Source organism: Pan paniscus, chromosome 16 (assembly GCF_029289425.2).
Source record: "Pan paniscus chromosome 16, NHGRI_mPanPan1-v2.0_pri, whole genome shotgun sequence".
Classification (NCBI taxonomy): domain Eukaryota; kingdom Metazoa; phylum Chordata; class Mammalia; order Primates; family Hominidae; genus Pan; species Pan paniscus.
Window position 1 is genome coordinate 37,842,162 of NC_073265.2, and position 12,947 is coordinate 37,855,108.

At 39.7% G+C, this 12,947-nt stretch overlaps 1 protein-coding gene across 2 annotated transcripts in view; it reads right to left on the reverse strand.

The window, feature by feature from the left end:
* Positions 1–12,947, reverse strand: part of FBN1 (fibrillin 1) — a 234,792-nt gene that overhangs the window by 191,784 nt on the left and 30,061 nt on the right. For both annotated transcript variants that reach the window (XM_034938728.3, XM_063596626.1), the window contains exons 2-3: positions 11,284–11,366; positions 9,004–9,102 (exon numbers count right to left, since the gene is read on the reverse strand). In XM_034938728.3, coding sequence (XP_034794619.1) covers positions 9,004–9,102; positions 11,284–11,366 — 182 coding nt within the window. The remainder of the gene's footprint in view (positions 1–9,003; positions 9,103–11,283; positions 11,367–12,947) is intronic.

The following is a 12,947-nucleotide window of genomic DNA, read 5'->3' on the forward strand; positions in this document are numbered from 1 at the left end:
ACACAAATCTCAGCCTGCCAACAGGGAAGAAAAGTGGAGAACCCACTATCTTCTATACCCTTTTACAGCACAAAGAAGTTAGGTCGAGTTGAAAGTTAAATGCCTTTTCAAGAACATGCCACACACTGAAACACCATCAAAGGCCTGTTTCTACTGAACTAGAGCCACCTCCATCTCTCCACATTCACAGTCCCCTCAGCATGGCCCCGGGCGTCTTTCGAGGCTCCTTGGCACATGCCCACTATGTCCTATGACTCCATCCCCTGATCTACTTATCAGTCATTCATTCACTCAACGAACATTTCCGAGTGCCTACCATGTGCCATGCAAAACACCCGGCACTTTCCTTGTCCTAGTCCCTCTGTAGAACCCTCTCTCTTACCTGCGTCTTTGTCTTCTTGCCCCTAACTCCTAAACCCCAACACAACACACACACAGTTCTCCCCCAAACCTGAAATCCTATCTATCTCCAAAACCCATTTCAAATATTGCTTCTTTCCACTAATCTTTTCTGATACCTCCCAAACCAAATGTGAGCCCTCTCTCCTTTCCAATTACTTCATATTTCTCTTTTGAAGCATATATTATATAATCCAGCCTATTTTTACTTATTTTGCCCCACCTCATTTGTTTAAAAACTTCTTGAGAGTGGGGAGTGGGAGAGCATTAATTATGCAATACCTCTTAAGTGCCTAGAGTAGCACCTTGCTTTATATGTAAGTGCTGTATAAAACTGTGCTAAATTAATTTTTATTTACTTAACTCATGCTGCCTGATGATGACATCAAAAGCTATGCCCAAAGACCAAACTGAGACTTAGAAGTTGTCCATTGTGTCCGAAGCACTTACACAGCCCTATTAAGTAGGTTGCTATTAAAAATATTTTTATCTTTGTTTCCCCATGTATGAATGCAGAAATAACTCCTTTGTTGGAGTAATGAAATTAAGCAACCCCAGAAACTGATTGCAGTTATTTTAGGCTCTTATGATTCCGTTAAAACATCTCAGCCAAGATGCTTTTTTAACTAAAAATCTGTCTATACGTATACAAAGAAAAAAAATGATTTAGTGAAAACTTTGAATAATATTCTAAGTAGGTCATGAAAAGGTGTATAGTTGCTTTAAAATTTGAAGTTAAACTTAGCTTCATCCTATCTTAGAAAAACAGTGAGGATTGGGAAAAGCACAGGAAATGATGTCATCTGTCAAGCAGCATAGGAACTCAGCCTTCAAACTGATTTCAATTAAAGCAGTTCATGCCAAGAGCTAATTTCCATTCCCACATGAGCAACAAAGCCATTTAACTACTTTGAGATAAAAAAGCTAACAGTAGTTTAGTGACTTTACATTATTTGTTCAAGTTGAAAATCAGAATGAATTCTTCTTTCTGGCAAGAATGGTAAGTTTATAATTAAATGCAATATAATAAATCTCCCTGATATATATTTTTTACCCTGTCTTTCAGGCAAACCTTTTCCAGCATAAAATATTCTTTCTTTAAAAAATAAAAGCACTCATTCAGACTTGTGAAACAAGACGACATCAAGGAACCATATGCATGAATCCTTGGGGGAAGCCAGGAGGAGGCAGGCTCAGCACAGGTAATAGGCTCTGAATCACTTGCTTTGCCACCGTGTTAACCATGGGAAACTTTGTATTCGTTGTGAGTCTTAGATCTTTAGTGGGGAATAAAGCATTCCGATAAAGGTGGGAGCAGTCGCTCAGGATTTCTGTGGGGAAGTGAAAGAACTAGATACGCAGTTTCACTGTACATGCAGGAAATAGTTTACAGAGAATATATACCCAAATGGGTTTTATTTTGGATTCAGTCCTGCCATTGATGCATATTCTAAATTTATACTGATTTGAACAAGAATTCTAGATGTATCATAATTAGGAGACCAAGTTCTACGTCTCTTAAAAAAGCCAACTGAAAACTAGGGGTTCCTCCTACACCCATAATGATGCTGTATTCTTTACTGGATGCACTAAGTACCCCAAGTCAGAAGATATTCCTAAATTGAATCTGTGTTAAGATTTTACTAGAAATTGAAAACACTAGAGGAATCAAAGTGCACTGATCCTGCCATATGCAGCGAACCCTGAGAGTCCTAGGGTCCCAGTGAGGACCTGCCGTTGAAGACGAGCAGACAGCCGTAAAGGGTTTCATGTAAGGCTCAATAACCCAGAGCTAACAGAAAATGTTGCCATCTCCCCATATCCATAAAAGATCCCAAATTAATTTTGTGTTCATATCAGATGTCAGTCAGTCATTTCAGTCATTCAACAGTGACTTACTGAACGTCTTTCATTTGGCAGCATCGGCCAGAAAGAGCAGAAGAAATTTTCTTTAGATTACAGCCCAGCACAGATTAGTTCTTAAATGATTCATCAGAAAAGAACAATGTGAGCACGCTATGGGAATGAGAGAGAGGCAGGGCTGGCACTTGGATCTCAATACCTCAGGTAATGATTTTCTTTGGGATGCATTAGGTTTGGAATGATTCTAAAGACCTGCCATCATCTTGGCAGGCACAACTGGCAGGAAGAACACTAGGAGCAATTTGCACATAAGCATTTGTATGACGAACATGTGATTTTAATTTAGGTACTAGGAAAAGCACAGACAGACAAATTAAACAGCTAGACTAACTTCTGGACTCTACACCTGAGACAACAGTCCACAGGGACAATCAGAGTCACTGCAGGATAAAAACAATTTTCATTTAGAGGGGTAACAGCAATGGCATTTCCCTTAAGTGAACAGATGTCTGGGGATGCCTAAAGACACACAGCTTGGAAGAGAAACTTCACTAAAATTCTCAAACAAACAAACAACAAAAAAAATCTAGCCAAGCTGGAAAAGCTGCAGAGAAGGACAAGTTAAATGACAGTAGTGATAAAGGTGCTTCCATAAAGGGTGGACTAGAAAGCAGAGTTCAACCATTTCTAAGGACAAGTCTGAGTAGATTCCATGCATGCTTCTCCTCCCAGTCCATATAAATCCCACACTTCCCTGAAAAGCTTTTTCAAGGAGGACTTCTTCCAGACTGGCTAAAGCACCACCTTCCCTTCCTCTGAATGTCCCCACACTTTCAGGATTTGGTTGCACCATACTCCCTCAAACTTGCTAACACACTGGTCTAGAATTGTTCTGCTAGCCTTCTTACACCCTTAGAGCTCAGATTTGCATTGGGAGTACAAATGCCCCAAACTCTTGCTCCCAGCTGATTAAAGCCCCTTCCTAAAACCGGTGTCCGAGGGGTTTTGTCTGCGACCGGTCCTGCTGACACTCTCATTGAATTGAAGTAAATTAAATGAGAAAATGTGATCAAACTATAAGGGGTTTGAAAAGTATAAAGGGCCCCAAATTGATATAAAGGTTTGATGCAATTCCTATCAAAATCCTAAAAGGTTTTGTAAATATAGACAAGATTAATCTACAGTTTTTACAGAAAAGAACTAGAATAGCTAAAACAAAAAAAGGATAAAGTGGGGAAAATCTGCCTACCCATCTGGGTGGCAGAGCAAGACCCTGTCTCAAAGAATAAGTAAATAAAAATAAAACTATGAAACTATCAGAAAAAAGTTGGAGAAAATCTTCAGAATCTAGGAGTAGACAAAGCATTCCTAGACTTGACAATGAAAGCATGATCCAGTAAAGGGAAAACTGATAAGTTAGACTTACTCAAATTTGAAAACATTTGCTCTATGAAAGATCCCATTAAAAATATTAAAAAGCAAGCTACAGAGTGTGATAAAATGCCTGCAAATCACATATCTGACAAACAGCTAGTATTTAGAGTATACAAAGAATTCTCAAAACTCAATAATGAAATAACAAACAATTCAATTAGCATCTGGGCAAAAGAGGCCAGGCACAGTGGCTCATGCCTGTAATCCCAACACTTTGGGAGCCCAAGGCATGCAGATTGCTTGAGCTCAGGAGTTCAAGACCAGCCTGGGCAGCATGGCAAAACCCTGTCTCTACCAAAAATACAAAAAACTTAGTGGGGCATGGTGGTGTGCCCCTGTAGTCCCAGCTACTCAGGAGGCTGAGGTGGGAGGATAACTTGAGCCTGGGAGACGGAGGTTGCAGTGAGCTGAGATCGCGCCACTGTACTCCAACCTGGGTGACAGAGTAAGACCCCGTCTAAAAAAATTATTTTAATTAAAAATAAGAATCTGGACAAAAGATATAAAGAGACCTTTCACTGAAAAAGATATACAGGTGGCAATAAGCACATAAAAAGATGTTTGACATCACTATCCAATAGGGAAATGCAAATTGAAACCACAGTAAGAGATGACTACACAGCAATCAGAATAGCTAAAATAAAAAATAAAGACAACACCAAAAGCTGGTAAGGATGCAGAGAAACTGGGTCATTCATACACTGCTGGTGAGAATGCAAAATGGTACATACGGCGACTCCAAAAACAGTTTGACAGTTCTTAAAATGCTAAACATGAAACTATCATACAATCTAGAAACTGCATTTCTGAGTATTTATCCCAGACAACATAAGATTTGTGTTCACACCACAAACTTGTACACAAATATTCATAGCAGCTTAGTTCAAATAATAAAGAAAAAAAAACTGATGACAACTCAGATGCCCTTCAATAGGTGAATGGCCAAACAAACTTCTGGTACATCCATAGCATGTACTACTACTCAGTAATAAAAAATAACAAGCTGTTCATACTGCAACAACCTAGATGACTCTCCAGAGAATTCTGATGAGTGAAAAAAGCCACTTCCAAAAGGTTACATATTCTGTGATTCCATTGATATAACATTTGTGAAATGAAAAAATTATAGAAATGTAGAACAGATTAGTGGTTGTCAGAATTAGAGAGAGAATTATGTTGGGAAGAAAATGACAATAAAAGGGCAATATCAGCGCTCTTTGTGGTGATGGAAATATTCTGTATCTTGACTGTATCGATTTTGTGATATCCTGGTTCTGCTCTTGCACTATAGTCTTGCAAGATGTCACCATGGGGAAAACTAAGTAAAGAATACCCAGGATATTTCTGAATTATTTCTTACAACTGCCATGGTTGGAATGTTCCTTCCAAAACTCATGTTGAAATTTAATTATCATTGTGATGGTATTAAGAGGTGGAACCTTTAAGACGTGATAAGGTCATGAGGGCTTTGCCCTCATAAATGGATTTATGCCATTATCTCGGGAGTGGGTTGGTCATCTCAGGAGTTCAGCCCCATTTTCTGTCTGTCTCTCATACTTGTTCCCCATGTGATGCCTTCCACCATGGGATTGCCCTCGATAGACATTGGTGCCGTGCTCTGGACTTCCCAGCCTCCAGAACCACGAGCCAAGTAAACTTTTGTTGCTTATAAGTTATCCAGTCTGTGGTATACTGTTATAGCAGCAGAAAACAGACTAAGGCAACTGTTTGTAAATCTACAATTATCTCAGAATATGAAGTTTAATTTTTAGCATTCTTTAAAAAAGTGTAAAGAGTAAAACAGAATGAGAAGATTCCAAAATTACAAAATATAAACTGTAGGAATTACAAAATAGAAAATACCAAATTACAAAATATAAACTATAGGAAACAACTTTTATAATGTATCATATATAATTATATATATAATTAGACAATTATATACATACACATACATATACATATATATATATATTATTGTCTAAATGTTTGAGTCCCCACAAAATTCATATGTTGAAACTTAGTCCCTAATGGGAGAGTATGGAGCAGTGGGGCCTTTGGGGAGGTGATTAAGTTATGCAGGCAGAGCCCTCATGAAAGGATTAGTATCCTTATAAAAAAAAAGGCCTGGGAAACCTGTTTGTCCCTTCCGCCATGTGAGGACACACAGAAAGCACCATCTAGGAGGAGCAGGCCTTCACCAGACATGTAATCTGCTGGCCTCTTGATCTTGGACTTCCCAGCCTCTAGAACTGTAAAAAAATACATTTTTATTGTTTATAAATGACCCAGTCTATAGTATTTTGTTATAGCAGCCCAAACTGACAAACATATATGTAAAGTTATAGAGTTTATTAATCCCAGTGTTACAAGCTAATATATATTTGAATGTGTGTATACACATATTAGAAGAATGAGTAAATTCATACATCAGTAAACCATGATAGGTCTTTATGACAATTAGGATTGCTCAAAATCCATCTCTAGCCTCAGAGACTGACATAGCAAAGAACAGTCCTAAAGAGGGCTGGAATTAAAGTCTAGAAAAACTACTGTTTTGACCCTGTCTAGCTAATCATTCTTTTTGCCCTGGTGCTGAATGACGAGTGTCAAGAGTTCCACCAGCACTAAGGGAAGCCACAACTTCCTGTTGTCCAAGAGAATCACTGGCTGGTACTTTGAACCTTCTGGAAATGCAATCTCTCATTCAGGTCACTAAGAGATCATTTTCTATTCTCAGAGTCACAGGACACTCAAGTCAAAAACCACCTGAAAGAACAACACTTCTTCCATCCTGTTCATATTCAAGTGGGAAAACTAAGCCTCTCTGAGGTCCCACGACTTGCCTAGACTTCCTTGATCCCTATCATATAAAAAGTATAAAATTTTTCATAGGAAAAATTGGTTCAGTGATCTAAATTGATCCTTTTTAGTAGAACCACATGTAGTGAATGCAAACATTTCACTGAGTACAATTGTCCTTCTATTAGCAGGAAAGTTAGCAAAGTGATCAGGATGTTCTGTGGAATGAATGGCACAACTGTTCCCTAGAACATCACTCCAAAAGATGACAAATGAATTCTGATCATCCCCAGCTATCCTTAATTTAAAATATTTTGCCATCTTTAATTTTGCAAGCCATTTAGACAATATTAGTGCAGAGAGAATCAAAGCCAACAATTTTAAAGATTTCAAGTAACCCCAAAGATCCTGATGAAACCAGAACCTCCTCCTTACACTACTCTCATCCACAAGCTACTTGGGGACTTTGTCTAACGTCCAGGTACCATAGATATGACTCAGACTTCCTCAGAAAGCACCACCCACAGTCTTGGATTTTAGTCTCTAGACTAAATCTGGCCCCAGGATCTTACTACTATACTCGTCACACCCCACAGTTAACTTGGATTCTACCAGGACCAGGGCTTTTCCCTCTGGTCTTGTTAACATCCTGTCTCCACATCTCATGATTTCTACTCGATAGAGAAGTCATTATCAGTTCACACTATCATTGAAGACCTTCCCAACTTAATACCCAGTTTTGCCATCTGGCTATATTTCTTCCCCCAGAGGAGTGCAATGTTGTTAGTTGGTTCAGGGACCTATCTGAGAGATGGGGTCTATTCCCAACTTTATAACTGCACTTCTTTTCCAACCCTGAGATGCTTATGCTTCAGCGGCAGCCTGGAAGTCATCCTTATAGAGACGGAGATGTCCCGCATGTTCCCAGATGTGCTGCCAGCTGGCTTCTCTGCCTCGTTCTATTCCTCCAGCTCAGGGGCCCTTGCTACGTAGAATGAACCTGCTATTACTCGGAAGATGCATGTCTGAGATCAAGGAAAACTATGCTACACATTCAGTGCAATAAGCAAGAGTCCCAGCCCACAGGGGAATTTCTATCCCAATTGTAACTGGCTGTATTTAGTAAAAGGTGGCTGTTACTGTGTGGGCTCCACCAGAAGCAGATTCTGAGACAATAATTTAAATGGAAGTAGTTTGTTCTGAAAGTAATTCTAGGAAACACTCATAGGAGAGTGGGAAAGTGAGACAAAAAGAGAAGGAAGCTAATAAAGTACATTATCACATCTATTATCACTGTGAACAGCGAGGGCTCAGTCCCACTGGGGAACTTCAGGAGACAGTGCAGAGTGAACCTCATGGTTATCCAAACTGAGAGGCAAGGAAGCTGAGGCACTTATCCAACCACTCTCCAACTGTTGTTGGTTAAAAGTCTGCTTCTAGGTCCACTAACCCTCAGCACTTCCAGCTTGCCCTGCATGCAGACCTGGCATGCTCTCTGGCCAGAAAAGTATACAAAGCTCTCAGGAAGAGTCCCCTGTGTTCATCCATGAAGCCAAGGGAGGCAAGAGGGCACCAAGAGTGCTACACAGGACAATTTGCCCTAACCTGTTAATTGGCTTGTGAGAGACACACTCAAATGTTCAGACTCTTAACAGGTAATGAGCCTTGACACACTGAAGTCTCTACTTGCAGTAAACAAAAGAGAATGCACTTATTCCACAATGTTTTTCTTTAAAACTTTGTCAAAATAGGACACACAATAAGGGGGGTGCATTTTCTTACCGGACAAAAAGAAACGGAAAAGGGACCTACGTTTTTTGCCATGGGGACGGTCAAAGTTTTGAGGGGCTGTTTATACAAACAAGAACTTCAGCTTTTTAAACAACCAATTATGACTCACTTGCCCAAACCCCCAAAAGAAAAACAATAGAACAAGCAAGAAAAGGCTCTGAAGAATGAACTGTGGATATTCACCTGGCATCACAGAAAGTGGCAACATTCTGAAAGGAAAAATATGTTTATGCTTCATTATAAATTACCCCCAGAAACTTCCATAATGACTTCTTACATTTTCTTCTTGTAAAGCAGGGGTCTTGAGTCTTAAATAAGTTTTTAATCAGATTCATATTTCAGTACCACAAGGAAGCATGCCTAGATTTCTTGAGCCAAAAATGTTCATTAAACAACCATTTCATTGAGCACCTTTTATGGTGTTTACACTGGAGATACAAAGATGAATAAGGCGATACCTACATAAAAGGCCATAAGCTTTATACTATTCATAGTAACTATGCCCCATAGGTAATTTTCCTATAAAGAGTAAAGAAGGGAAATGAGAGGCCAGATGAAGGAAAGCCTTTCCAAGTATTTTGGGCAGAACAGAGAAGGCAGATGTTCTAGTGAAAAAATGTATTGCAGGAAAGAGGAAAGCCAAAATCAAATTTAGGAGAAAATGGGGTGTAACCACATAAAATAATATTATATATAATGACATGTTAGACTTACTGGATCTGGAGCCACAGGAAGGAGCTATCTGACCAGATGGGCAAGTGCACATATTTGGCCTCGAACAAAATCCATCCCCACAGGAATGCCGGCAAATGGCTGTGAATAAAACCAGAGGTCTGTTAGCACATGGATTTGGAACACGATTTGTTATAGGGGACCAATCCTCAAATGAGGAAACCTGGGTTCTCAGGTCCCTCACGAACTTTGCTATCATGACTTATATGACCTTAAGCCTCAGGTGTACTCACTTTCAAAACAAGTCTATTGAACTAAATAAACTCTGGCTTTAAAATCCACAACTCCTTTATCCAATAACGGTGGTTCTCAACCTCTCTTTGCTTAGTCCACAGCACTCAATCCATCAAAAGCCCAGGACAGGCTATGAAGAGAAAACCAAACAAACAAATTAAATCCTGCATCTAAACATATTTATATGATCATAAGAAATATATTATTATATTAACTCTAAGATTTAATGATATAAACTTACATTATTACTCTTGGGAGCCAATTTTATTGTAAATTTGTTTTGTTTTGTTTTGTTTTTCGAGATGGAGTCTCGCTCTGTCACCCAGGCTGGAGTGCAGTGGCGCAATCTCTGCTCACTGCAAGCTCCGTCTCCCAGGTTCATGCCATTCTCCTGCCTCAGCCTCCCGAGTAGCTGGGACTACAGGCATGTGCCACCATGCCCAGCTAATTTTTTGTATTTTTAGTAGAGACAGCGTTTCACTGTGTTAGCCAGGACAGTCTCAATCTCCTGACCTTGTGATCCGCCTGCCTCGGCCTCTCAAAGTGCTGGGATTACAGGCGTAAACCACTGCGTCCAGCCTATTGTAAATGTTTAATGTTTAATTTTTATCCTGTTCTGAATTCCATCAACAGTCTGAGAGAAGAATGCTGGAATCTACTGCTAGAGTACTGATTCTACAGTCAGGAAGCCATTCAACCTTTAGAGAAATACTAACATTTGCATACCACCCAGAGACTAATATCATGCTGGTACCAAATGCTCTGCTAGTGGTCACAACAGTAAGTTTAAATGGCATATGATTTATATTTATCAGCAGACTAGCACTTGGTCACTACTTTTTGTCATGACAGGCATGATCTTTTCCTCAAGCTCCTGCACAACCTTGCAAGTGCAAACGTGATATGCAAGGCTAAAAGAGTACATTTGATAGAAAGTGCATTCAAACATCCAGAGTTTAGGATGGAAACTGGAAACGACTAAGAAACAAACTGTCAAAGATCCAATAAACATTTATTTAAATATCTGGAGACATCATTTCTCAGAGAACTCCACAGAAGGCTAGGAAAGGGTTCTATTATAAAGTTCATTGAGAAAAATCCAAATACCATTATATTTCTCTTTTAGTGATCCAATTTTGGTCTTAGACCATAATGTGCCAAATAAAGGAGATGCTTTCTGGTCAAAATCAAAAATTGAGAAACAGTTAAACTTTTTCAGGTCATGAAGCAAATATTGGCCAATATAGTCTATTGAATACTCCACTGACCACTGTCAGCCAAGTGAGAAGGTGAACTAAGTGATTCTTAATGTCCCTTCAGCTCTAAATTTCCCCATTATACTACTGGAGTTTTCTGAAAACTGGACATTATTTCATAGGTACAACAACTATAAAAGCTCATGAAGGGCAGGCATCATGACTAAATTTGACTTTGGTGTCTCCATTAAAGAACACCTTGTCTGGCATGTGATTTGTCACTCAACATTTGTGGGATATTGGGGAAATCTGGAAGTTTGCCTTGCCAGCAGAAATCAATAGAGGAACCTCTGTTATCATTTGAGATCTTTCTTAGTCTTTCCACTGATCTTCGTCTGGTGATCTATCGCCTTCCTTTCCCCTCTGTCTAAGAGTCAGGCCTGCTCTTGGCCCCTCAATCACCCAAATTCAATGTACAGGGTTTGGTAAGGCCTGTGGGTGGCCAACAAAGTTAGAAATTACAATAAGAAAAGCAGCAATAATACCCTTTCATTCAAACTCCCATCAAAGTAATTAGATAGTCTGTGTAGCCAGGCACAACATATGTAAATGACACAACCTCGAGCAAAGTATCCCCGTGACTAAACTTTGACAGGGTTTGACCAAGTTGATGTATTTCTCAAACTGGAAAGGTAGAAAAGTCTTAAAGCTGGAAGGCTGTACTATCAACAGATTAATAGTACAGTTACAAAGGGCCACATTCTAAGGCTCCCCATGCAACCAACACAACAAAAGAAGGACATGCAGAATGACAAGTTTTCTATTTACTTACGGACAATACACTGATTTCCGCCAGGTAAGGTTTTCCATCCAGGGCAACAGTAAGCATTATAACGTGATCCACAGACATTGGGTCTAAAACAAAAACAGAAGAATTCCATACTTCAAAAAAAAGAAGAAGAAGAGGAAGAGATGGCCAAATAAAAGGAAAAAAAATTCCTGAGTTATAAAAGCAAGATGAATCCTGGCAGACAGATAAAGCAAACTCATGAGACTCAATGCTGGGTTGGTAGCTTGGGACACTAACATAGTGATATCAACAGGGACATCCCTTAATATCACCTATGCATATGGCCCATCAGGGAAATAAAAACCAGAGATACAAAATGTAGCACATTCTGTCACAATTCATGAAGCCATACAAGTCTTAAATTAGACAATAAACTTAAACAATAAATTTCTTACCAATATGGTTAAGAAAGTTTGTAATAAAATCTAATGCACGTAAGACTTCACATTTCTACACTTTGAAGCCATATATATAAATTTTTTTTCCAATGGCCCATCTCACCTCTATAATTTTACATATTCTTCCTTTCACTAAAATTACAGGAACGCAAACTCTGACATGAGTCAGAAAAAATAAAGGTCAAAACATGTAAATATTTCTTTAGCAAAAGTTTGGAAACAGGCCAGGCGCGGTGGCTCACGCCTGTAATCCCAGCACTTTGGGAAGCCGAGGCGGGCAGGTCACTTGAGGTAATGAATTCAAGACCAGCCTGGCCAACATGGTGAAACCCCATCTCTACCAAAAATACAAAAATTAGCTTGGCATGGTGGCACGCACCTGTAGTCCCAGCTACTTGGGGGGCTGAGGCACGAGAATCGCTTGAATCTGGGAGGCAGAGGCTGCAGTGAGCTGACATCGCACCACTGCACTCCAGCCTGGGCGACAGAGTGAGACTCTGTCTCCAAAAAAAAAAAGTTTGGAAACACACTTGATAACAGCAGTTACAAGAAAATAAAATCAGTGTCACTCTGGGTTTCTTGTTTACAGACAGTTCATCACATGTCTTGGAGTAGAAACTCCATTCAGAATCCAGATGATCCACATTTAACAATTTCAGGGAGCAACTAAGTAAGGATCCAATGACTTCTACACTGGAAACTAGGACAGAGACTATAATACACACAGACCTAGAAGCAACCATTAGTTTTACTTTGCCGTAACCTGAGGGCCTAAGCATTGATGCTAGCTGCTAGTGATCAGGGGCTAATAAGGAAGGTCAAATGTTTTGCAATCAATTTCACAAACTAGGAGCAATTCCAAAGCTTACTGGTATAAACACTGTAAACCCAAAAGCATAAACCTTCAAAAAACAACTGTATAGCTAAAATGTATTTTCAGTTAGGGTGCACTCCCACATTCTCTTTGTATATGTAGACCACGTGAAACAGTACAGAGTCCTCCCACATTTCCTCTGAACTCACTACTTCAACATCATGCAGGTTTGGGAACCAACATAAGGTCTTTGCTATGTCCTTTACCCCTTTTGTTGCTCCAGAAAATCTGGAACACCCTGCAGGGCACCACACATGCTTCACACTGACAGATGCTGAGGTCAGAAAGGGAATTAGGAAGAAAGCTGGAGGAGCCAAGGAAAGGGCCCTAACTCCATACCCAGCAGCCCAGGCCTTCTCTAAGAATAGAGAGGC